This window comes from Candoia aspera, chromosome 1 (assembly GCF_035149785.1).
Source record: "Candoia aspera isolate rCanAsp1 chromosome 1, rCanAsp1.hap2, whole genome shotgun sequence".
Classification (NCBI taxonomy): Eukaryota; Metazoa; Chordata; class Lepidosauria; order Squamata; family Boidae; genus Candoia; species Candoia aspera.
The window spans coordinates 119,651,153-119,674,312 of NC_086153.1; the positions used below are offsets into that span (position 1 = coordinate 119,651,153).

At 35.7% G+C, this 23,160-nt stretch overlaps 1 protein-coding gene across 3 annotated transcripts in view; it reads left to right on the forward strand.

Annotated features, from left to right (window-relative positions):
• The window catches only part of PHIP (pleckstrin homology domain interacting protein), a 104,745-nt gene that overhangs the window by 23,289 nt on the left and 58,296 nt on the right, over nucleotides 1-23,160 (forward strand). For all 3 annotated transcript variants that reach the window (XM_063312816.1, XM_063312832.1, XM_063312824.1), the window contains exons 7-15: nucleotides 4,219-4,379; nucleotides 7,813-8,034; nucleotides 8,483-8,583; nucleotides 10,092-10,162; nucleotides 10,851-10,951; nucleotides 11,041-11,081; nucleotides 14,096-14,194; nucleotides 16,623-16,776; nucleotides 17,684-17,818. In XM_063312816.1, the coding sequence (XP_063168886.1) occupies nucleotides 4,219-4,379; nucleotides 7,813-8,034; nucleotides 8,483-8,583; nucleotides 10,092-10,162; nucleotides 10,851-10,951; nucleotides 11,041-11,081; nucleotides 14,096-14,194; nucleotides 16,623-16,776; nucleotides 17,684-17,818 (1,085 nt within the window). The remainder of the gene's footprint in view (nucleotides 1-4,218; nucleotides 4,380-7,812; nucleotides 8,035-8,482; nucleotides 8,584-10,091; nucleotides 10,163-10,850; nucleotides 10,952-11,040; nucleotides 11,082-14,095; nucleotides 14,195-16,622; nucleotides 16,777-17,683; nucleotides 17,819-23,160) is intronic.

Sequence of the window (23,160 nt, forward strand, 5' to 3'; positions counted from 1 at the left end):
CCCTTCAATAGCATGCAGAAGCTGCAGTGGCATGGGCAATTATGGGTAAACCTCAGTGTGCTTGTGTTATCCCTCTGCTGTGTGAGCTACACTGGCTTTCAGTGTGCTTCTGGGTCCAATTCAAGGAGCTGGTTGTTGCCTATAAAGCCCTTCATGGCATGGGGCCAGGATATTTATTGGATTACCTCTCCCGGATTGTTTCTACCCATTCGGTCTGGCAGGGGAGGTGTGATTCAGGTCTTGTCAGTTAAAGAATGTTATCTTGCTGGACTCAGAAAGTGTTCCTTTTCTGTTACATGCCTAATCTCTCCAAGATTAGAGTGGCCCTAATCCTACCATTTTTTTGGAGGTCCTTGAAGACTTGGATGCGGTTCACAGGCATGGGGCAGATTATTAGATGAGAGCCCATGAGGTTGCTGTCTGATTTCCTGTAGATTGCTGTGTCACCTTGGTTGTTGTACTTAATTGTGTGTGTTTTTTATGCTTATTTATTTATTTTTCAAATTTTTATCACCGCCCATCTCCCTGTTTTGATGTGTTGTTAGCCACCCAGAGCCACAATGGTGAGATGGGCAACTATATAAATTGAATTATAATAATAATAATAAAGACTCCTTCAGGAAGAATACCAATATAAAAATAAAATGTTTTGGTGATACAAGAGCATGCTTTCACATAGCCTTTACAAATCTGGCATTCATGGTCCTGCTAGTTTTTTCTGCCCCAAAAGAGACTAGGAGAGATTTGACAGGCAATAATTTCCTTCCACATTTTAACCAGGGTAGTAAAAAGAGGATCATATTTTTAAAACGCTTTCTTCCTCTGTGGAGAAGCTTTTTTGGTATGTACCAAATCAGATCAGAACCATTCATTCCTAAATTCCTAAAACCAATCTGAATTCATTTTTATGTTTGAATTGGGAGAATTACTTAATACAAAGTTGACTGCCATGACTGATAGTCCCGCCTTGGCTGAACTGAATAGAAGTTAAACTAATCACAGTTCATTAACTTCAGATGTCCACATTTCTGTTTCTAAAAAATTGTAAGTAGAATGTTTGATTTTTTTTTATCCTTGCACATGGCAGAAAAAGGTGGGGAGAAACGTGTAATTCATAACAGTTTGTGCCCTTCTGAATTATGCTTTAGGTTATGTCTGAACAGTCCCTTGAGTAAGATAACAGTTTTGTTGTTATTGTTGCTGCTTCATTTATGTGTGGTTTTAATAACATCCGTATATGCATTTTAATTACATCAGAATTTGCTGTACAAATTGAGCTAGAGAGGATTAATTCAAATTTGTCTGCATCTATAGTATTGCTCTTAAAAATTAAACCTACTAGCTAAGATAGTTGACATTAATTTCTTAATAGCGTAAATGTACCAATGGAGCTACTCTGTTTTAATCAATTTTGAGGCTGAACAAAAATGTTTAAGATTTTTAGAAACAAATTAACACATGCCAGCAGTTTTATATTGTATGACAGTATGGAAAGTGTACAGAATACATGATGAAATCAGATATGTTAATTATAGAGTATGCAGTGATGTAGTGTATAAACCATTGATCTGTGACACTGAAATTTGAAAAAGGGGAAATGTAAAGCATCATTTTGCAAATGGGATGTGTCAGAGGAGTGCTACTTATTTCTAGTAAAGATAAAGTAGAAACAAAATAATAAATTGACACAACCACTTTAGAGAATAACTTTCCTGAAATTATCAGAATAGTTTGTCTTCAAATAGTCTTAAAGCTAGGAAACCTTTGATTTTCTGGTTTTGATAATTTTTATTTGGTAAATAAAAGAGCTCTGATTTTGCTCAGATACCAACAAAAAGTGACTGTGATGGCTACTTTGCTGACAACAGTCCAGAATAAATTGGCATTAAAGCTTATGTAATAAATAAAATATTTTGATAGTAATTATGCACTATTGTTGAAATAAATATTGTTAGTCATATGAAACAAATTATAATCATATATCACTATGAAGTAACCTGTAATTCATGGCTTAAAATATAATGTGAACTAGCAGCATGGTAGTATACTAGATTTGTTTCTCACTATGTACAAGTAATTAAAGAAAGCAGGGAGAAATAGCTTCATTTTGTCTTATCCCAGGATTATGTTAAGTGTGTCCAAAGAAGCAGAGTTACACAAGCCAGCAGAAAACCTAGTTTATGATCATAATGCAGAACTTAGAAATAATAGAAAAGTGCTGCTTCTTGGTGGTTTATCTAGTGATGCATAAGGTGAGGCTGAATAGCCCACATATACTTGTTTATTAAACAAAGCGTTATGGCTTGACATGGCATGCAAGTAAATAAATAAAAACCATTCATTTTTATCTCCATTGGCCAAAGTCTTTACAACAATCAGTTATAGAAATTGGAGTGGCATTATAAGAAGCAGGAGAAAATACTATGGTAATATTAAGCTCCAAATGCCTTGACAAATCTAAGTGTTATACAGGTAGTCCTTGAGTTACGATGGTAATTGGGACCAGAATTTCTGTCACTAAGTGATGCAGTTGTAAAGTGCGATGTCACATGACCACATCGCTTAGCAATGGCAATCCTAGCAGTCCTTGTTGCTGTTTTTAACCGAATCCCACCGATCATTAGGCGAGGACCTATCTTTATCCAAGCCTTCCTGGTTTGGTACCTCTCAGCCACGAGCCTCCATAAGGTAAGGGACTGCCTCCTTTTCAATTCCCCCCACCCACCTATCTCCCCCCCCCCGCCCATCTCTGCCATTCCTTGGCAGCAGCGGCGCTGTTGGGGTGAAGTAGAGGCCCAGGACCTTCACCGTCTCAGCTGGCTGCCACCACCCTTGGGCTTCCACTTGTTTTGAAAGGCCTCTGAGGCCTTCTAAAACCTTGTGAGAAGGCCATGCCTGCCATTCTCCGAATTGCACATGCAGCTTCAGGAAGAAGGCCTCGTGCAGCCAGCAGCTACCTCACATAGGGCCAGGCCAGGTGCACAATATCAGCAGTGGGAGGAAGATGGTGAAAGTCAGCTGGGCACGGCAGGGCCTTCGGTGTGCATAGGAGCAGGGGCAGCTGGGGCTTCGTGCTGGGGTGGTTGGTGAAGATGCAGGGCTTGAAGTGGCACTCCTCAGCATTTTGGGGGCTGAAGTAGAAGCCTGGGGGTGGTGATGGCCAGCTGAGACCGCTGAAGGCCCTGGGCCTCTACTTCACCCTAGCAACACTGCCAGAAGGACAGAGTTGGAGGGGAGATAGGCAGGTGGGGGGAGTTGAAGCACCCCTGGTGTTGTAACTGTGAGCGGGCTGTCAAGCACTTGAATTTTGATCATGTGACTGCAGAGGCACTGCAGTGGTCATAACTTCAGGGACTGGGCATAAGTACCATTCATTCAGCACCTACGTAACTTTGAATGGTTGCTGAACAAATGGTCATTAAGCAAGAACTACATGTATGACACCCTTCAAGGTTTTAATCTGACAATCTCTGTACTGAAATAATTCCACAGTAAGTGATCCATGGCAGACTAAGCTCTGCTTTTGCCTGCAAACAGAAGAGGCACCGAACTCTTCAGCTTCATTTGATGAATGTCTAAAAGAGCTTAAGAATTCATATAGAGAAAAGTATTTTTTATAAGTTGTCTTGGACCTGATCAAGTAGAGCAAGAATTAAATTGTTCCATTTTAATTAGCTGCTTTATTTTCTTGAATTATACTCAAAGGTACTTCCACATTGCTGCAGTCTGTGTAGAAGTTGATACCTGTTTGTAGTCCAACTTCTCTTTGCAGGAATGACTGCTAATACTGAATATCTTTCACTGTAAAAGAAATACATTGGTCAGATCTCTGTGATTTCTCAAAGTGTAACAATTTTTCCGTTTGTTTCCATTATTGATTGTTGAGTCCTGTGAGCTAGAACTCTGCCATATCAGTTTCTGAGACTTTCTGCTTTGCGCTTGTATTTGTTATATTCTGACACATTGCAGTTATAGGAATACATTCTGCCTCATGTGAACTCAGAGACTTTGGAGAGATGAGATGCTTTCCTAGAATGCAGTCATGATAGACTTTCTTCGTAATCTACTTAGGTGGCTCATTGTAATTATTCATTAGAAACATAATTTATTTCCATGAATTATGCATTGAAGTAACTACTTAAATCTTTATTGATATTGCTTAACAAATATTATATCTATTTCTGAACATATATCTGAATGTATCATACTTTCTTATAGCTGAAACTCTCTTTTCAAGAAAGCTTAATGGAAAATACAGACTGGAGCATCTTATTCCAACTGCTGTGTATCAGCATATGAAAATGCACAAGCGAATCCTGGGACATTTGTCTTCAGTATATTGTGTAACATTTGATCGAACTGGTAGACGAATATTCACAGTAAGTGGAGATTCATGAAAATATTTAAAATTATAGCCATCCAATATAAGAGAAGTAAAGGGTGATAAGTACGAATTAACAAATAAAATGAAGAAAAATAGAGGTATTGTTTGTGAAACCAACAGAAAGAGGGAGGATGTAATAGATGTGAATTAATAGAATTGAAAGATATGTGCAATGAATGTAAAGGTTTAATTAAGAACAAGTTGGCTAAAATGGACATAAAGTATGAACTGGTTTCATCTAGTTCGTTGTAGCTTTGTATGAAAACAGGAATCCATAGGTTGGTGGAAGTTACGTGTTATGCAAATAGTGGTAATGGAAGAATTAGGATTAGTTTTGGGAAAAACTGCAACTTTATGAATGAATGTGATCCAGGAGAAGAAATTAGGATTAGCTGATATGAATGGATGAGGGAACAAGATGAAAGAGTACAGAAAAAAAAAATGATTGGGCCATGATTTTGTGAATGGTGATTTTGTTTGTTCTTGAAAAGGAATGAATCAAAAAGTAAGATTGATTTGATTCTTTGTAATGAAAGATTGAGATGGTATTCTGAATGTTGGACAGACCATAATTTGGCAGTGTCAAGTGTGCATCTCTGGGTAAAAATAGATATGGAAGAAAAAAAAGAAAGAACCCTGAATGAGGGCAGAATGACTGCAGGAAGAGAAGGTATGAATCCTTTGTGGAACTGTTAGAAGGTGGATAAATCTCCCAACAGAATGAGTAGAAAGTGGACATAAAGGGAAGAGGACATGGAAGCTGCTTGAAAAGTATTCTTTTGAATGCCACAGGTGTGTGTGGAAGTATGAGAAAGAATGCTTAGTAAAAAGAAGCTGTGGGTAAGGGAAAAAAAACAGTGGTTGCTGTAAAAAATAAGGATGAAGGGTTCCTTATAGAAAAAGATACCAGCAACTAATGTACTCAAAGAAAGCAAGGAACGGCTAAGATTAAAAGAAGCAGAAAGAAAATGCAGAACACTTTTGATGGAAAAAATAAATTGTTTCAGAAGCTAAAAAAGGAGCCTCTATCAGAATGAATGGGATTAAAAATAAAAGAGATGAAATTATTTGGGATGAAAATGAAGTGAGGGAATGCAGAAAGTGGTATTTTAGGGATTTGTATGGGAATTAGGGTGTTGTATGTATTGGCACCTGAGAAAAAATATGTGAAAAGGAAAATGATTAAAAAATGGTAAGGCTGCAGATATAGGCAAGACAATAACGATGTTAAAATATAGTGTGTTTTGCTTATGGAATGACTGTGCAACTTGTTTAGGTTGCAACTTGTACGAAGATAACATCTATGCCTCAGTTTCCCCCTGTACAAAGGGAAAGGGTAGTAAGTGAATGCAAAACTATAGTAGAATTAGTTCATTAAGTGTGCATGGAAATCAGACAAAATTCTGATTGGAAGGATGTGAAAGGTAACCATGAGCAAAATTGGGAAAATACGGTGTGGCTTTTTGCTGGGCTGTGGGTTGTGCAGATAAGATCTTTATTTTTCAGCACGTCATTGAGAAATGTATGTATGTATGTAAGAAAAATTTTTGTTTGATTTAGAAAAAGCATATGTGAATAGGCTTAAACTGTGAAACATTCTGTACAAAAACAGTGTTGAAGGTTGTTTGCCTAATGTAGTAAAAGCAGTGTATGATGGAAGTAAGCATGAATGAGAAGAAATAAAATGCTTAGTGGATGGTTCAGCATTGAGCTGGGAGTAAGACAAGGGTGTATGTGTGATATCCCGTTGCTTATTCAATTAAGTGATGGACAGATGTATAAGGAATACTTGTGGTGACATTAGAAGTATGTTGGTTAGGATTGTCAGTATATGTCCCCATTTGTACGCAGATAATGCTGTGTTCCTGGCTATGAATTTGAATGATTTGCTGTGAATTTTAGTTAGATTGTATAATGCAGCAAACAGTATGGATTTGGTAATTACTGTATCAAAGACTAAAGTAATTGTGTTTGAGAGGAAAAATTGGAGTGAATATATGGTAAAAAACTAGAACAGGTAAAAGAATTTGTATACCTTGGGGCAATGTTTATTAAAGATAGGAAACTTTGGACAGACACCAGCATGGCAATAGAAGTCGTATCTGGTTATTGATTGATTTCAATGGTGCTGATTTTAATTTTATTGATTTTATTGTTTTCTATGGGATTTTTTATATAATTGTAAGCCTCCTTGAATGCTTATATAAGCAGGAAGACAGGACATAAATTTTATAATTAAAAATAAATAATAAATTGCTGTTAATATTCATACTGAATTGGGACAAAATGTGCTGACCTTTCCTCCAAAAGGGTTTCTGTTAATAGCAGACATCAGAAGCTTGGTATTCACTTTCTGGGGGGGAAAAAATCCAGAACAGTTTATTAACTTACTGATTTGCTCTATAAATGAGGCAGGAAGATTAGAAATACAGAGGTTACGATATTTTTATTGACAATTTAAAATTACAAACATTATGTTCTGAGACTCAATGCATCTCTTGGGTCTTCTTTATTCTCCTTAACCAACACTATTCCCTCCTCTCCCATACCATTGGAGATCATCCTGAGTCTGGGGAGAGACATAATAGGCTTGGGCCATTTTGCTTTGGATGGTTGAAGTAAATGATGGCAGTTATAGTAGCAGCTGAAGATGCTTCCTGCTTGCGTTTTCCTCTGCAGTAAATGAGAGGAGTGCTTGAAATTGCTTTGTTTTAATTTTTACCAGGTATCATTAACATAGATAAGCCATTGCAACATTTTCAGTAGAGAATGAACATGACATTGAAAGAAGCTGCTATTAGGCATAGTAGTACTTTCCAATGAAAGTTAGAATGAAAATGTACAGTCTGTCTGAAAAGAGTTTTATGTTATTCTTTGTTGAGCTGCTTTCTACTTCCCTGTTGAGAATGTATAAATAATACTAGTGATAGGAAATCTTTGCCTTAACATAATGCAGAAAATTATTTCCAGTCCTTCTTGGACAGAGCTTCTGACAATTAATGCAGTATTTGGAATTAATGGTGTTGCTTTTTCTTTTTAGCATTTTTGTAATAGCTGTAATGAGGCAGATCAGCTTTATATAAATAGCTTTTCTTTTTACTTCCTTGTTATTAGATTTGTTAGATAAGAAAATTATAACACTTCAGTCATTTAAAGTGCTTAGATCCAAAGAACTATGAGCATAGCACTGCTGATACAGCAGACCTTCATCCGTGTGTTCTTTTGAACGCTCTCAAAAGCAGGAAAAAGGAGTCTAGTATATTGTGGGGTCTAAAACTGTGCTATACAGATATGTGTGAGGGATTTCAAGTAATCTTTCAAATAATCTTTCTTACCCAAGGGACTCCTTGGATCTAAGTGTTTTTAAATGAGAATCTTATAGCCTAGCTAGCCTTATAAACAAATACTGATGATTAATCTGTTTATAGGGTTCTGATGATTGTCTTGTGAAAATCTGGGCAACAGATGATGGAAGGTTGCTTGCCACTTTAAGAGGGCATGCAGCAGAAATATCAGACATGGCTGTTAATTATGAGAATACCATGATTGCTGCAGGGAGCTGTGACAAGATGATCAGAGTGTGGTGTCTTCGAACATGTGCTCCTTTGGCTGTTCTACAAGGCCACAGTGCATCTATAACATCTCTACAGGTAAAATAGATTAGTAAGATTTAAGATTTTGGAAAGCAAAATGACCAACAAGGAAGTATAATGGTTTAAGCTGCCTAATTCATGTTCTTTTTCATTTGCAGTGCTGTAATTAACTGTATTTAAATAAGGCAAGGTTGTCTGATTAAAAAAAAGATAAAATGCATTAGATCTAGGTAAATTTATGATTTAATTACTTGTTTTCGTTATTGTGAAAAAATGAAACTAGGGAAGAAGGCAAAGTGTATGATCATACATTAAAGAAATACTATGTGTTTGGGAGAGAGAACTATTGCAAAGAGTTTTCTGATAGAGCATTACATTTGGTTGAAACTAGCTTTTTATAGAAGTGCTGGTAATGACATTTCAGTATATTCCAGATCATTTGATCACTCATTTCCTTGCTTATTATAAATCAGAGGATTACCAAATAGATTTATTTGTTTTCCAGTTTTCTCCCCTGTGCAGTGGCTCAAAGCGATACCTGTCTTCAACCGGTGCAGATGGCACAATATGTTTTTGGTTGTGGGATGCTGGCACCCTTAAAATCAAGTTAGTTTATATATTCTGTTCTTGTAAGTTTACATGTAACATTTTGAAAAACTGAAGTTGCTTTGTGATGAGCTTTCAAAAGCTAGACTTTTTTGTTTTGTTTGCATTTGTCTATGGGCACAAAATATTCTATTAAAAAGAGTTATTTAAAACTTGCTTTTTTGTGGAAAGAAAAATGGGAGAGATTTCTGAATTACAAGGTTAGGATTTATAAATGCAGTAGGCCATGTATTGAAACTAATAGTTTCAATTATTTCAATTTAGTTATTGTGTCATATTGGTTACTTCTGTTTCTTGGAAACATTCAATGCAATTTGATTATTAGTAAGACAGTATAGCGCTTCAGGTATGATGTCTTAAATAAACTTTGAAGGATGTGGAGTATGAATGTAGTACCAATCTCCAACATCTTTAATCAGCTACCTTTGCACTCCCACATGATCCAATGCATCTGTTGTAGATTGAATCCTAAGCATTTTATAACCTACGCTTTCTCCTGAAAACTTCTCAATGCTTAGCCAACCATTCAACACAGCTAAGTGGCAGCACCTAGCTAACCTTGGTTGATCCTGAAAAGCTATCTGGTTAGTACTTGTATGGATGATTATCAGGAAATAGCATAGCTGTTTACTAGAAAGGGAAGTCATATTCTAGAAAAAAGTATTGGTAACTGCTTCCATTTTGTTGCCAAGAAAGCTGTATGTGTCCATGAAATCATTAGCTGATCTTAACTTAAAGGAGTTAAGACACTAAGTGGAGATCCATTAATTTTATAGTGTAAACACTTCAGTTTTTTGAAATGATGCAGTTGTGCAGTGTAAAAGGATTGCAGCTGCATGACCACTTAGACTGTGCTGTTAGTTTAGAAATACCTTAATTGCAAAGCAGTACACTTGTAGTGTGCATTCTTGTTCATGATATGTACTAATTACTAAAAAAAATGAACCTAATTTAAATCAATGATTTAAGTCAGTACACTTTAGTTTTCCTCTAATAGAGCACTGAAAAGGTTAGGTATATGTCAACAGGTGTTCAGAGATATACAATAGATAGACATACCAGAGATTATAAAGAGACTGCAGTTCAATGACGCATGCCCTTTGGGGATGTCCAGTGTTTGTAGTTCAGTATTTTTATTACATGTTGCAGAAGCCTTTGGGGTTTTAGTTTGAGTTAACAGGAGTAGATCAAGATGGTCAATGCCAGTTGATGATGTTGACGTCCCCTGCATCAGCAAAGATGAACAGAAGTGTCTTCCACTCATCAGATGATTTCAAATCCAAACCAATTTGATTATAAAATATACTTTTTTAAAAAAAAATTATTGTACCACTTAGCATGAATGATAGACAAATCTAAAACAAAGATTTGAGGGAGGTTCTTATTAAATTTCTCTCATCAGAAATGTTTGTTCATATTTAGTTTAATCTTTTAATAATTACTGTTAAATTCAGTTACCATTTTAAATTGTTTTTAATATTTAATTATATATTTTTAAAACTTTGCAGTCCAAGGCCAACAAAGTTTACAGAACGTCCAAGACCTGGAGTCCAAATGATCTGCTCTTCATTTAGTGCTGGTAAATTGCACAGTTCCCCCTTCCCCATATTAATGGTATTACTGGAGTATAATGAAAAATAATATCTATAAATAAAAAATGCCCAGTATGATATTATTCATATTAATATTAAATGGCAACATTCTTAACTCATGCATAGGCACTTTACCTGCAAGTTTGATAAATTTATGTCCTGCCTTTCTTCTGAGAGCTCAAGGTGACATACATAGTACTCCCACATTTTTTCCACAATAACAATCCTGTTGGGTAGGTTGGATCAAGAGAAATTTTGGCCCAAAGTCACCCATTGAGTTTCCATGGCTGAGGGTGGAGAATCAGATTGTAGTGTAACATGCTGGCTCTCAAATATATGGTGCCCATGAAAGCTTATAATGTATGGAATTATGTAATAGTGTCAGAGTCCATTTTAGATGTTATCTTGAATCCTAATACTTAATTGAAAACCTGTTGTGTAATCTAAAAAATAATTAATTTTGGGAGGAGTCATGTTCCGTTTCTTCATAGTGGACGTACCCTGGAGCAAATTTGAGGAAATAGATGTATGATTGTAATAGAGAGCCAATGTGGTGTCCTGCTTGTTGCAATTAAGTGGAACTAATGCTTAAAAAAAAAGGTAAAATTGTAGTACTTCAGTAATTCTGTTTAGCAAATTGACAGTGATATTTCTTTCATTTTTGCTTTTCTTTAGGTGGAATGTTTCTGGCTACTGGAAGTACAGATCACATCATTAGGGTTTATTTCTTTGGATCAGGTCAGCCAGAGAAGATATCAGAGTTGGAGTTTCATACTGTAAATACCTCCTCAAAATTGATTAGCTATTTGTTTGAAGTAAATTAATAACTTATAGTCATGTTGTTAATTTTTTCTTGTTCACACAGGACAAAGTGGACAGCATTCAGTTTTCTAATACTAGTAATCGGTAAGCAAATTATTTATATATTAGCTTCATGTTTTTCTCCCACTGTGTTTATTAAAGCTGTACTGTTACATACTTACTAACATTCAACATGCTAGTTTAATTACCAAGCTTAATTTTTTTACCTAATTAAATATACCTTGAGCAGTTGTTTTGATTTTGCATTCTGCAACATACTTTATATTGTGTAGAACTTATTTCCTATTCAGTGAACACAATATTGAGCTTTAATTAATATTTGATAGCATCATTGTCTGATTTTGGCTGAATAGCTGAAGTAGCCCAAGGTTTGTTTATGAGAAAAATATTTACAGCTACAATCCCCAACCAGCTTTGTTTCTGAAAGGTCTGGTAAGAAAGCCTTCGTTAATTCCACTGATACTTGTTTTGTATTCCTGCATAGATAAGTAGGATTGTGCCAAGCTTTGAAAGGTGCTTTGATTTGAGAAAGCTTCAATAAAATCACATTGTTAAAGCAGAAGTTTTGTTTTGACGTAATAGATCAAATCAGGTAGCTACAAAAAGATGTGAAGATTTGAGAGTTTCAGTACATCAGGAGTTGCAGTACACAACATAGTACATTGTAACATCTCTTTATGTAAAGGGTGTCAAGGGGATTTGAATGATGTGATGAGTTTTATCACGTTGTTAAACCCTCTTCCATCCCAGCTTCTTTTAAGATGCCAAGCTAACATTGCTTTGGTCTTTATTTACTTTTTCAGCTCTCAGCTTCTTTTCTGTGGCCTGTCACAAATCTTAATTTTGCTATCTCTTGTGCTAATGGAATACTATACTTCTGTGGTAGTCTTGCCACAAAATTCAGAATTTCATTTAGCTCTCAGCACTCTGAATATGGGTTGATGGCTGTTCAACCTGGTCTGTGCTATTGTATGAAGCCTCACTTAAAACTTTGGCATGATTGGGCAAGGTTTACATCTTCTGATAAGGAGGGAATGGATGCTGGGGTAACATCAGTGAGCTGGCTTGACCATTTACTGGTGGTTGTTTTTTTTTTTTTTTTTTTTAAGAATAGGGGTATTGTGAACTCTACTTTCTTGGTGCCATCCTCTTTTTCTTTGGGTTGTCTGTCTTTGTGAGATGATTTTCATGGTGCCATTCTACTTCTGCTTCTAACATAGAATATTACCAGTAAGTCATAACTGCACAAATTAATTTTTACAGTTATGAGGGGATTCCTCCCAAGAGATGACTTGCCAAGCCAACTACCCCACATTTTAATAAAGAAGTCCTGAGGGTGGGCCTAGCTTGTTAACCAACTGTGTCAGGTCTCCTAGCACCTCACAAAACTCATTGATTGCATACTACTCCAGAAAAGCAAGTTAATGGTCACTATTCACTCCCAGGCCTAGCATGCTACCCCGGCAAAACAAGTGGAAAACAACTTTTCAAATTGTTTTTAATTTGGAATCAGACATTTTCTGCGTTGTTTCAGCACAATTTAAATTTTTTGCTGGACAATTTCAGGACAATTTATCTTAAAAGAGATGTGAGGTGATGTTTCCAAAATTTATTGCAGGGAAACTTAGACAGTAGCAAGCTAAAATGTGGCACAATTAATGTCCTTTAAGAGGTATTCATCTCTTCTTTTTTCATCCTATTCTGCGAAAAAGTAAAGCAACTGCTTTTATTTTGCTGCTTCCCCATTATATTCTGTCAGTGAATATTTTTTTCAAATTGAATGTTCAACTAATTTGAATTGAATCAGTTTGCCCTCAAATCAGAAATCAAAACATGCCTTTTTTATATCTTGAATTCAATTCAGATCCCATTCACATGGACCTATGAACAGTTCTCTCCATATGGGGAAAAGTGTATGTTTTGTAAAGTATAAGTAGGATTTTTTTTTCAAGTGGTCCAGTCCTTACTTTTATGTGTTGGTAAACACACAAATATGTATTTTCTTATGTCAAATTTAATTTCTGGCTATGAACCATTTTTAAAAAATGTGAAATGGAAATGATCAGAGTGTGTGTGTGTGTTTGTGTACAGAGAGAGAAATATATATGCAGGAAACGATATTAACTGCATGTGAATATGTAAAACAAATTAAATTCAGCTATTATAAAAACAAACCAACAGTAAAAACCATAAGAAGTAAAAGCCACAGCAATGCTATAAAAACAGATTGATAGTAACATACTCTATAAAAAAAACATCGCAAATTCTAGAGTTTATTAAATGCTTGAATAAATAGCAATATCTTTGACTAGAGTCTCAAGGTCATCAAACAGGACAATGAATCAATAGGCAAGAGTATTTCCCAATCAGTGTTCCACAGCTTAAAAAAGTCTTGTGTGTTATGGTCTCAGTTCCAAAACTGAAATAATACTGGACAGGATCTCCAATGAAGAGCTAAGTAGTAGGGTAGGTTTATTTGGAGCTGGTGATATTTCAAGAACCATGGTCTCAAAGCTGGGGTCTGAAGAGCTGTTGAGGGCTTCATTGACTAACAGCTGCACTTTGAAATACACTTAGAAAGAAATGGAACCCAATGATTATGCTTAAGAATTGACATTGAATTCTGTTGCTGCCAATTCTTCTGAACTAGCAGCAGCTTCACTGTAATTACTACTTATAAAGTAATCTAAAAAGCTTATAGCTGCTGTCATGTAGGTAAATACCAAAGGCCATATCTAGCTAAAGCACCTTTACCAATTTAATAAATTACCCTTTTTTAATTAAAGAAAAACTTTAATTTTTAGTTGCCTCATATGTTTTCTTAATCCTTATGTACACAGGCTCACTTCCTGGTGCTTGCCTTGTTTATATTACTTGCTTTTACTTGCTCCTTTCTGCCAGGGGCTTCACTATCTAGTGCCTTTTATTTTGGATTTCTTTGTGTTCTATTTATTTGGTGTAAAATTTATGAACCTGTAAATTAATTATACTGCTTAAGTATTGCTAGACTACAATACAGATTTCTATGATCAGTTCTCAGAGTTTTTATAGGAAAACATACTATGCTGGATAAGGAGATATTTTCTCTTTTTTATTAGATTTGTTAGTGGAAGTCGTGATGGGACAGCACGCATCTGGATGTTCAAGAGAAGGGAATGGAAGAGCATTTTACTAGATATGGCTACCCGTCCTTCAGGGTAAGTTATTTTTGTATTTACCTACATATAATTTAGTTTTCTGTTATTGATGTTAAGGTAGAAATAACTTTGTAGTAAGGGAACAAGCTATGGCTGATTTCAAGATTGCTTCCAATTTTGAGTTTGTAGTTGGTGCAGTGAACTCCTGGCTCTTGGGAAACAAGATTGTTCTCTTGAAACTACGATGGGTGAGATGAGGATGCTTAGACAGCTAGAGAGAGAGGTAGATGAGATTTTCCAGGATGTAGTAGCTTTGTTCTTCTTCCAGAATCACAGCTCCCTTGCTGTCATTTCAAGAAGAAAGGAAATAGGAAGGACCCAATATGGGAAGGCTTTTAGTTATGGGTGATTTAGTTACCAGTAACACAGAGATGGGTTTATTATGGTTGTGTCAATTTCATGGTAATGTGAAGGATGCAGATATCATACACTGTTTCGATAAGCTGCTGGATAATGCTGGGGAGGAGGCAGTGGTTTTGTTCCACATAGGCACTGATGACCTGTAAAATATAGTTGACCAGTTCTCAAAGCCAGGTTAGGCTAAAAACTAGCAGACTGAAGTCCAGGACTGCCAAGTATTCCAGAAATGCTACCAGTTCCACACATAGGGCCATAGAGAGGCAGAGCTCACAGGTCTGAATAGATGGATAAGACAGTAGTGCCAGGTAGAGGGGTTTAGATCACTTGGGCACTAGAGAACTTTTTAAGGGGATGAGTCAGACCTGAACTGAAGTGGAACTGAAGTTCTGGTAGAGCTTGGGTTGTTTGGAGTGGAAATTCAAGTTCAGCACCAGAATTCAAAGGGTTCCTCAGAGGAAGAAGCCTGGGAAAAGTTGCTGTTGGAAGTAGGAAGGGCAAGAATAGGCAAGAACATCTAGGTGCTTGGTGGGTTCCTTTGGTTAGAGCAGGTTGGGGCTGTACACTGCACATTGCTATTGGATCCTGAATATAATATTTAAAAAAAAACTGAAGGAATTTCCAACGTATATAACTAGTTAAAGAATGTTCAGAACTCTTGCTGCATTGGAGTGGAAGGAAGTTTTGCTGTTCTGTTGGTGTCATTTTGAAACCCTTTCATGCAAACTCTTCCAAACTGAATCTGAACAAGTTATATTTTAAATACTGAAATAAAAATAGCCATACATTTAAAAAAGTAGCCATATATTTAAAAAGACAAATTAAACTATAGTGTATAGTTAAACTATAGTGTACAGCTATAGTGTACAGTTGAGTTTTTCCCAGATCCAGAACTTGAGCTGCTCTTACCCGTTTTCTTCAAGTTTTACGAAACTGGATTAAAGGGAAGTGATTTAGACTTGATTTCGCCAAAGACATATCTAACATAGTCAGATGTTTGTGTTACCCAAAAAATTATAATAATGCTGCAAGAGTCAGGGTAGGCATGTAGCAGTCAAAAGATTCACTTGTTCAAACAGATAATTTGGAAACTAGTTTTGCTGAACTCTCACTTAGTCGAAGGGAGACCACTTTGACTTGGATCAGAGTGAGGAGCAAGATTTAGGAAACTAAAGCTTTTCACTTTGAAACCCACCAAAAGCTGATCATACATCATCCTCTCAGAACTATTATGCCTACCAGGCTCAGAGACATGACTGCAGGAACTTTAAATCTAGCTTTTTAAAAGTCTTTAAAAAAAAAAAAAAACTCAAACCACAGGCTGTGTCAGATGGGATTAGATCACATATGGGACATAATTGCTGTCTGTGAGGATGATTCCTGCCCAATTTCTAATATGGGTATTGAGTTTATAAAGGAAAGTAGACAGTTTTGGAGGATTCAAAAAACGGGTTTAACTAATGGTGTTACTCTTTGATGAATAATGCTGATGCAAATTACAGATAGTGCAAGGGTCCTTAAGTAAAAAACATGCCAAATTATGGAAGGATTAGAACATGGATTTTGGAGCTGTGGTCTCTTCTGATTAATGACACAAGGAGAAATAAATAATGAAAGTAGTACATTTTTATAGACATGGAACCCTTCTGTTCTACAGTAGGTAGGTAGGTAGGTAGGTAGGTAGGTAGGAAGGAAGGAAGGAAGGAAGGAAGGAAAGGAAGGAAGGAAGGAAGGAAGGAAGGAAGGAAGGAAGGAAGGAAGGAAGGAAGGAAGGAGCTAGTCTTGCTTAATTCTCCTTTTGTGATCTCTTGTGTTAGGGGGTACAGTAATTACAAATCATAAGCCCGCAGCAGCAGAAAACTAAACAGCTTCCCACTTTGACCCATATGAACCAGTAGGTCTTGCATAGTTATAGTGATTTTTCTGTCTAGGAATCTCTCTTACCCTGTTCCTAACATCCATAGGCTTGTTATATTCATCAACTAAACCTTTTAAAATAATCTTTAGATATATTTTGGAAGTTTTCTTATAGTTGTAATGCTCCTATTTTCTGTTAATTCATTCACTGTAGACAAACCCTACAAGGAGTAGAAGACAAAATTACAAAATTGAAAGTCACTATGGTGGCATGGGACCGTCATGACAACTCTGTTATTACTGCAGTTAATAACATGACTTTGAAAGTTTGGAACTCCTTCACTGGGCAGCTTATTCATGTTTTACTGGTAATGAGACAATACGAACAGTTACTTTCTGCAAATAGCTCTGTCTTCCACTGTATTGATAATCTTCAGTTAAAGACAAGGTGTTTTTATTGTAAACTTAGTATTGAATTTCACTTTCAAAATGTTACACAGAAAAAGCTTTGTTGAGCTTCATTCTTGAGTTTTTTGCATGATACTTTTGCAGATTATGATAAACTTTAATTAACAACTCTATGTATATATATATATGTATGTGTGTGTGTGCATGTAAATAAAACAATGCTTTTTAGATATTATATATATTGGAGACAAAAGCTAATTTATATGTAATGATAAATTAGCATTGTTTAGAATTCTAGCTTACTGTGATCAAGTAAGTATGCTAGTGTACGCTGTTCATTTGATTCTTCTTGGTTGTTCCTTCCAAAAGGAGTAATTACATGAATCAGGAAGCCTTGCTGGTTGTTAGCAGTGTATAAGAATTAGGATCCTTAGATTGGAGGCCTGGTTTCAAATTCTCTCTTTCTGGTAGAGAAACTGGCTAGAGATTGTGGTTTACATGATTATTAAACTATTGATAGATTTCCTCTGTTTGTTTAGACATTCCTACTGGTAGGAGAGCCAAATTGGACTGATTGTGCACTTTATATCAGATTATAGTTGAGGATTCAAAGAAAATTCAGTACTAGAAATCCTACTATTTAATTATATTCTAGTAGTTCCTACACCTGAAGTTCCTACAGTTCTTGCTGAGCTGAACAGCATTTTGTTGCTTGAAATTTGTATATTACAAATAGCAAAATTTTGACAATTGGTAGTTTTCTTTTATACTGTATTATCCCTTCTTTGTTCGTTTGTTTTTGGTTCTAGTAAATTGGTTCCATGTCTTCAACTGAATTTTATTTCTAACTTTTAAAAATTATTCTAGGGTCATGAGGATGAAGTGTTTGTACTTGAAAGTCACCCTTTTGATCCCAGAGTTCTCTTTTCTGCTGGCCATGATGGAAATGTTATAGTATGGGATTTGGCAAAGGGAACAAAAATTCGCTCTTACTTCAATATGGTAAATATATTATTTATATTAATAATATTACAGAAGCTTGTTCTATCTTTTATTAATCTAATACAAAATGATAGAATTGTGTGGTAAATGTTTAAGCATTTGTAGGAATTTGTTTTGTAGCTTTGTTAATTTAAATGTTTTGAATAGGTGATTAAACACCTCAAATTATTAATAACAGTAATCGCAAGAGTAAAATTTAATGTTGCTCCTATTTGGAGCTCCTGTTTATCACCTGGGTAATAATTAATATATCTGAGTAGTTTAGAGCAGCTAGCTCTAATTTTGTGCTCTCCCAGAATTTCCAGAATATCTGGAAGGTACAGATTGAGGAATAATGGTTTCAGATATTTCCTCATCAATATTCGTTGATCATGTGTGACAGCCCATCCTGTTATGTATATTTAACTCCCAGACTGTTCAGATCTAGCTCACAGCATTGATTATATCTAAACAAATGTAAAGGCACCTTGGGCCTTCAGAAAGAAATTAGGAAAAAAGTGAGGAAGCCCTCCCCCATCCCTACCCAGTAGGTGATGAGGAGGAGCTTCATAGTTTTGCTCATTGAGTGTGAAGATCTGAATGGGGTGTCTTCATTCAAGTTGCAATTCAATCAGTGATGTTTATAATTAACCATAATTAATTATACAGTATATAATCAGAAAGCTACAGTTTAACACTTCAGAATAAATCAGGATCTTCAACTATCTTAGGAATCTGAATAGTTTGGAAGAGAGGTGTTGTAGAACTTGGATCCAAAGCGAGCATGTATTTTCCAGAGCCCATGCAGCTACCTTGTAAGTTAGGAAAAGATGCAGCTCTTTGAAGGAGTTGTTGACAGATAGAGCGAGGGTGCCCATACCAGATCCAAGATATCCTTGCTTGCTTTAGATCCAAAGACTTCACGCCTCTACTTTGGAATTTATAGCCATTCTTTTATGGTTTAGGTGGATCCAGGATACTATAGGTCGTTTAGGCTTCCTGGATTAGCCACGGTTTATGCAAAGAATGAAGCAAATTAGCTCAGTGTGCAGACAAAAAAATAGTTCATGATGTGACTTACTAAGCTGAGATACAATAGACAAAAATAGTCATGTTCTATTTGTCTAGAACAATTTTATTTCTAACGGTTGAACACCCTGGGACATAAAGAATCAGGACTATGTATCCCTTCCTAGTTTGTACATATACTGCTTGTGTCTTGATGAATTACATACTTAAGAGTGTTGAAATGTTATTTTTTTATTTAAACTGTCTTTGGATAGTATGCTATCTACTAATTCAGAGCAAATGGGTTTTTGTAAATCAAGCAGAAGCTCAGACTTCTGGTGCACAAGGTAATTCCCCATCTCATTGTTACTGACAAAATACTTTACATTTTTTGTTTTTTGTTGAGAAATACATACATACGATTAGGCAAAACACAAAAATCTGTGTTTTTAATCATAGGATTTTGCTTTTACAGGGTGTGTGTGTTATCATAAATTTGATGTAAATGTAGCAGACAGCAGTACAATTTGTGGGAAGTGTTGCTTTAGACATGAACTATTCAACATTTTGATTGCTAATCAGTACTATTAGCACATTAATAAGGAAGCTTGTGAGATGCCACTTAACCTTAAGGCTGTACTTCTATTTAAATTCCACATAGAGGGGAGGCCTACTGCATTAAATATTTACCGTAAAGATGTCCTAAAGCGAAGCTTGTATCCCAGTGACTAAATGGTCATAACCATGTGCTTTTCTTGGCAACAGTGTGGAAGTGGTTTGCTGCTGCTTTCTTTCCAGGATGTATGTTTGCTTCCTAATTTAGTTTACAACTCCTACATTCCCTGTTAGTCTCTCCCATTCAATCAGTAGTGTCCACAGGCTCTGGCTGCTTTCATCAGAATGACAAAAACAGTTTTGCATGCTCCACCCCTTTGGGGCATATGTGCACACGCCACCAAATAGAAGGGGGTCTTGTCCTGTGACACTGCCTGGATTACGATGCCTACATTACTGTGGCTTCCCTGCCTTCCCTCACATAGAGCACTGCATCCAAGTACTAGCTAGGCCTGGCCCTGATTTATCTTTCAAGCGGTAAAGTCACCCGGATATGCCAAGTAAATGTGCATTGTATTTAAGCTGCAAATGCAGTTAAACTTATTAAACTGGGCAATAAGATGTATTTTCTGAGTAAAATTATCCTGTTTAAATAGATTTTCAAAAAACCTCCGTCCTTTATTACCTCACTTAAAAATAGAAACCCTGAAATATGAAGTAGAAAAATGTTCTTAATGGCTTTTCCCATGGATTCTGTACTGTCAATATAGATGTATTATAGAGGAGAAATATGCTTCACGAACTCATCTGGATGCAAGTCATAATGTATCTGTTGAGTTTGGATCAATTTTGCTTGTTTTTTAAAAGTTTCTTTGGAAGTGGATTCTGTGGAAGGGACCACTGTTTAAGAAATAGCAGATTTAATAAAACGCTTAGAGTCAAAGCAGATAGGTAGGCTTTTGAAATATGGAGAACAAAACTACATTAAAACCTTGCTCTTAAAATGTGTGACTGTAACCATACATTTTACTTACGTTAGTGGCAATAGAATAGTTTAAGCCTGCAATATTTCTTAAGACACATCTTTATATTTTAATTATGGCTTTCCAAATGACTTGAATTATTGCAACTGTGAGACCTAGCTTTTGTTTTAAAAAATATGAACACATCTTGGTTTCTTCACTGCTTTTTGTATTTGCATACTTACTCATTAGATCACATTATAAGAATGTTTCCTTAAATTTCAGTGTAGTCACTAATAGTATTAGTGGTAGTCACTATTTATTATATTTAGAAAAAGAAACATAAAGTAAAAAGTCTAAGTTTGTAGGATGCATTCAGTCTTAATAAGCTGAGATATGAGTAAGCTTCCTGTATGATTCCTTTTCTGTGAATATGAATGAAACAATCTGCTTGATTCTTGGTTCATGTTGTGGGAGAAGAAAAGGAGCTTGTTGATATCTCAATTTTTAGTTTCTAAACATGACTTTAAGAACATATCTAAGGAGTGTCCATAAACAATGCATTATTACTGAAAAAGTGCTCTTCCTGGACTTATTCACCAATCAGTATAGATGATATACAGCAATGAGGCAATGAACTTAGTAGAAGGCAATTTCTTAACATTGTAACACTTTTAATCTGGGGGATACTGAGAAGAGCACTTTAGGGTTTTTTTTAATTCATGGGAGAAGTTAACCATTTTTATTTAGATTTTTGTAATCACAGAAAAGTCAGGGTGTATGTAATTTTAAGGGATGAGGGGAAGGGCTCTGAACTTTCCCTATTTTTCTGCATCTCTATTCAATGTACTCTGTACAAGTTAGGTCCCACTTCAAAGTTCTAAGTTGTGTGACAGATTGGACTGTGAATTTTTGGTGCTTGATGCAATTTTTAAACTTCATATTATAGATTAGTGTAGTATAATGTGAGCTAGCTGCTGCTGCAACTTTTTTTGCAGAAATGCTTCTTTTCTGATTTGCTAGGGTTAACTCCAGAGTAGGCAAAAAAAGCACATACAGCTTTTATATAAAATATGTGTACTGCAACAAAACCTGCATAATTCAGTTCCCTTCTTTTGTTTTAGAGAAGTAGTGAGAGAAAACAAAATCCTTTCGTTTTATTGATTTGTTGAAGCTGTATTGGAATAAAGTGATGCATGTCTTCCAAATTATTAAAAACTAGTAAACTAGATACAGTCTGTCACATTGCATAAGATGCTGCATAAGAAGGTCTGACCATCAGTAGCACATTTTCATAGGCAAAGAATGCTGCAATTGTAAGGGTTTTTTTTTGTTTTTTGAAAAGCTCTGGTACCCAAGAAAAAAATCCAAATATGCCCTTTTGCTATTTGGATTTTGCGTGTGTGTGTCTGAGTCATTCTTGACTCCTGGCAACTACATGGACAAATCTTGGAAAGAACAGTGAATTGGAAGTTTTTTCTAAACCCATACTGTGTTACTTGGAAATCAGTTCCATTTGACATAAGTAGAAATATGGTCAAGTAATGTCTCTTGGTTACTTTGATTTTTTGTTTGTTAATTTGAAGAACATCTGATTTTGTTGCAAACTTCTATATATTCAGATATATTCTAGGATTATTAAGATCATGAGATTGTAGTAGAATATCTGGATCTGACATAATATATAACCTAGTACTTTATTTTCTCAGGATCTTAACTTCATAGTCAGACATAGGATTGCTTATCACTCCTTCTTCCTGGGATTTTATTGCTTAGTTGGTTCACTTATTTGTAGAAGGAAAACTTTATTCCCTTTACATGCATTTCTGCTTCATAACTTTTCCATAGATAGGAGGAAGAGATATTTGCTTACTACTACCAAAACTTTTTGGCAACTGGGAATATTAGTAGAGTGTTTAGGGTATGAAAGTTCAGAGTGGTGATTGGTCACCTGTGCTTGATTGACAGGTTACAGGGAAAAACAAAAACCCATTTGTTCTGGATTAATGGAAGTGGAAAACAGAAAATAAGTATCAGGTAAAATTCTTTTTAAAATATTTGCAGTTCTTTAGATGAGTTGCAAGCAGTCAGATATAGAACTTGTATTAACCTGAATAAATAACTAGTTCAGTTATGTATGTACCATCTCATTGCAGTTGGAAACATTGGGCAGGTGTAATTATACAGAATTCCATTTCTTTCTACCAGAAAGTTAAATAGTAATAGTTGAATTCTGGATAGAGTTATTGATTCAGGGATGCAAAAACAAAAGCAAATTAAGATACAGGCAACTGTTCTGCTAATCAAGGATGGATTTTCCCCCCTCTTATAGCTGCTTATTTTAATACTTAATTAAATAGCCTGATCCTAAACGTGTTTACTCTGAAATACGTTTAGTGAGATATGTTTATGCAGAAGTTAATTTGATGAGTCTTGCTTATAGTTAGGGGCCTTCTGTTTGCTACATCTAATAACTGTGTAATGGAGAAAACTATACACACACACAGACCCAACAGATAATTCCCATTCAGGGTAAGCAATCTTATGCAAAGTGCAGAAAGAGAGTAGGAAGTGCAAGCCTAAGAAAGTGAAGGCATGAAATAAGAATAGGAAATGTAGCTAAATCTGGTTTATGCCAACACCATTCATGAAACCCCTCTATGCCTTCCTGTTTTTGCAAACCATCCTTGCTTCTGCCACCTCCATATACCACTTCATACATTGCCTTTTGTTCTTTGAACGTCTTACCTCTTTTCTTTCTGAGGATTAACTCCATGCAACCATGACTTTCTTGGGGTTCCCTGTCCTCTTGACTCATTTAATCTTAGATACATTTTG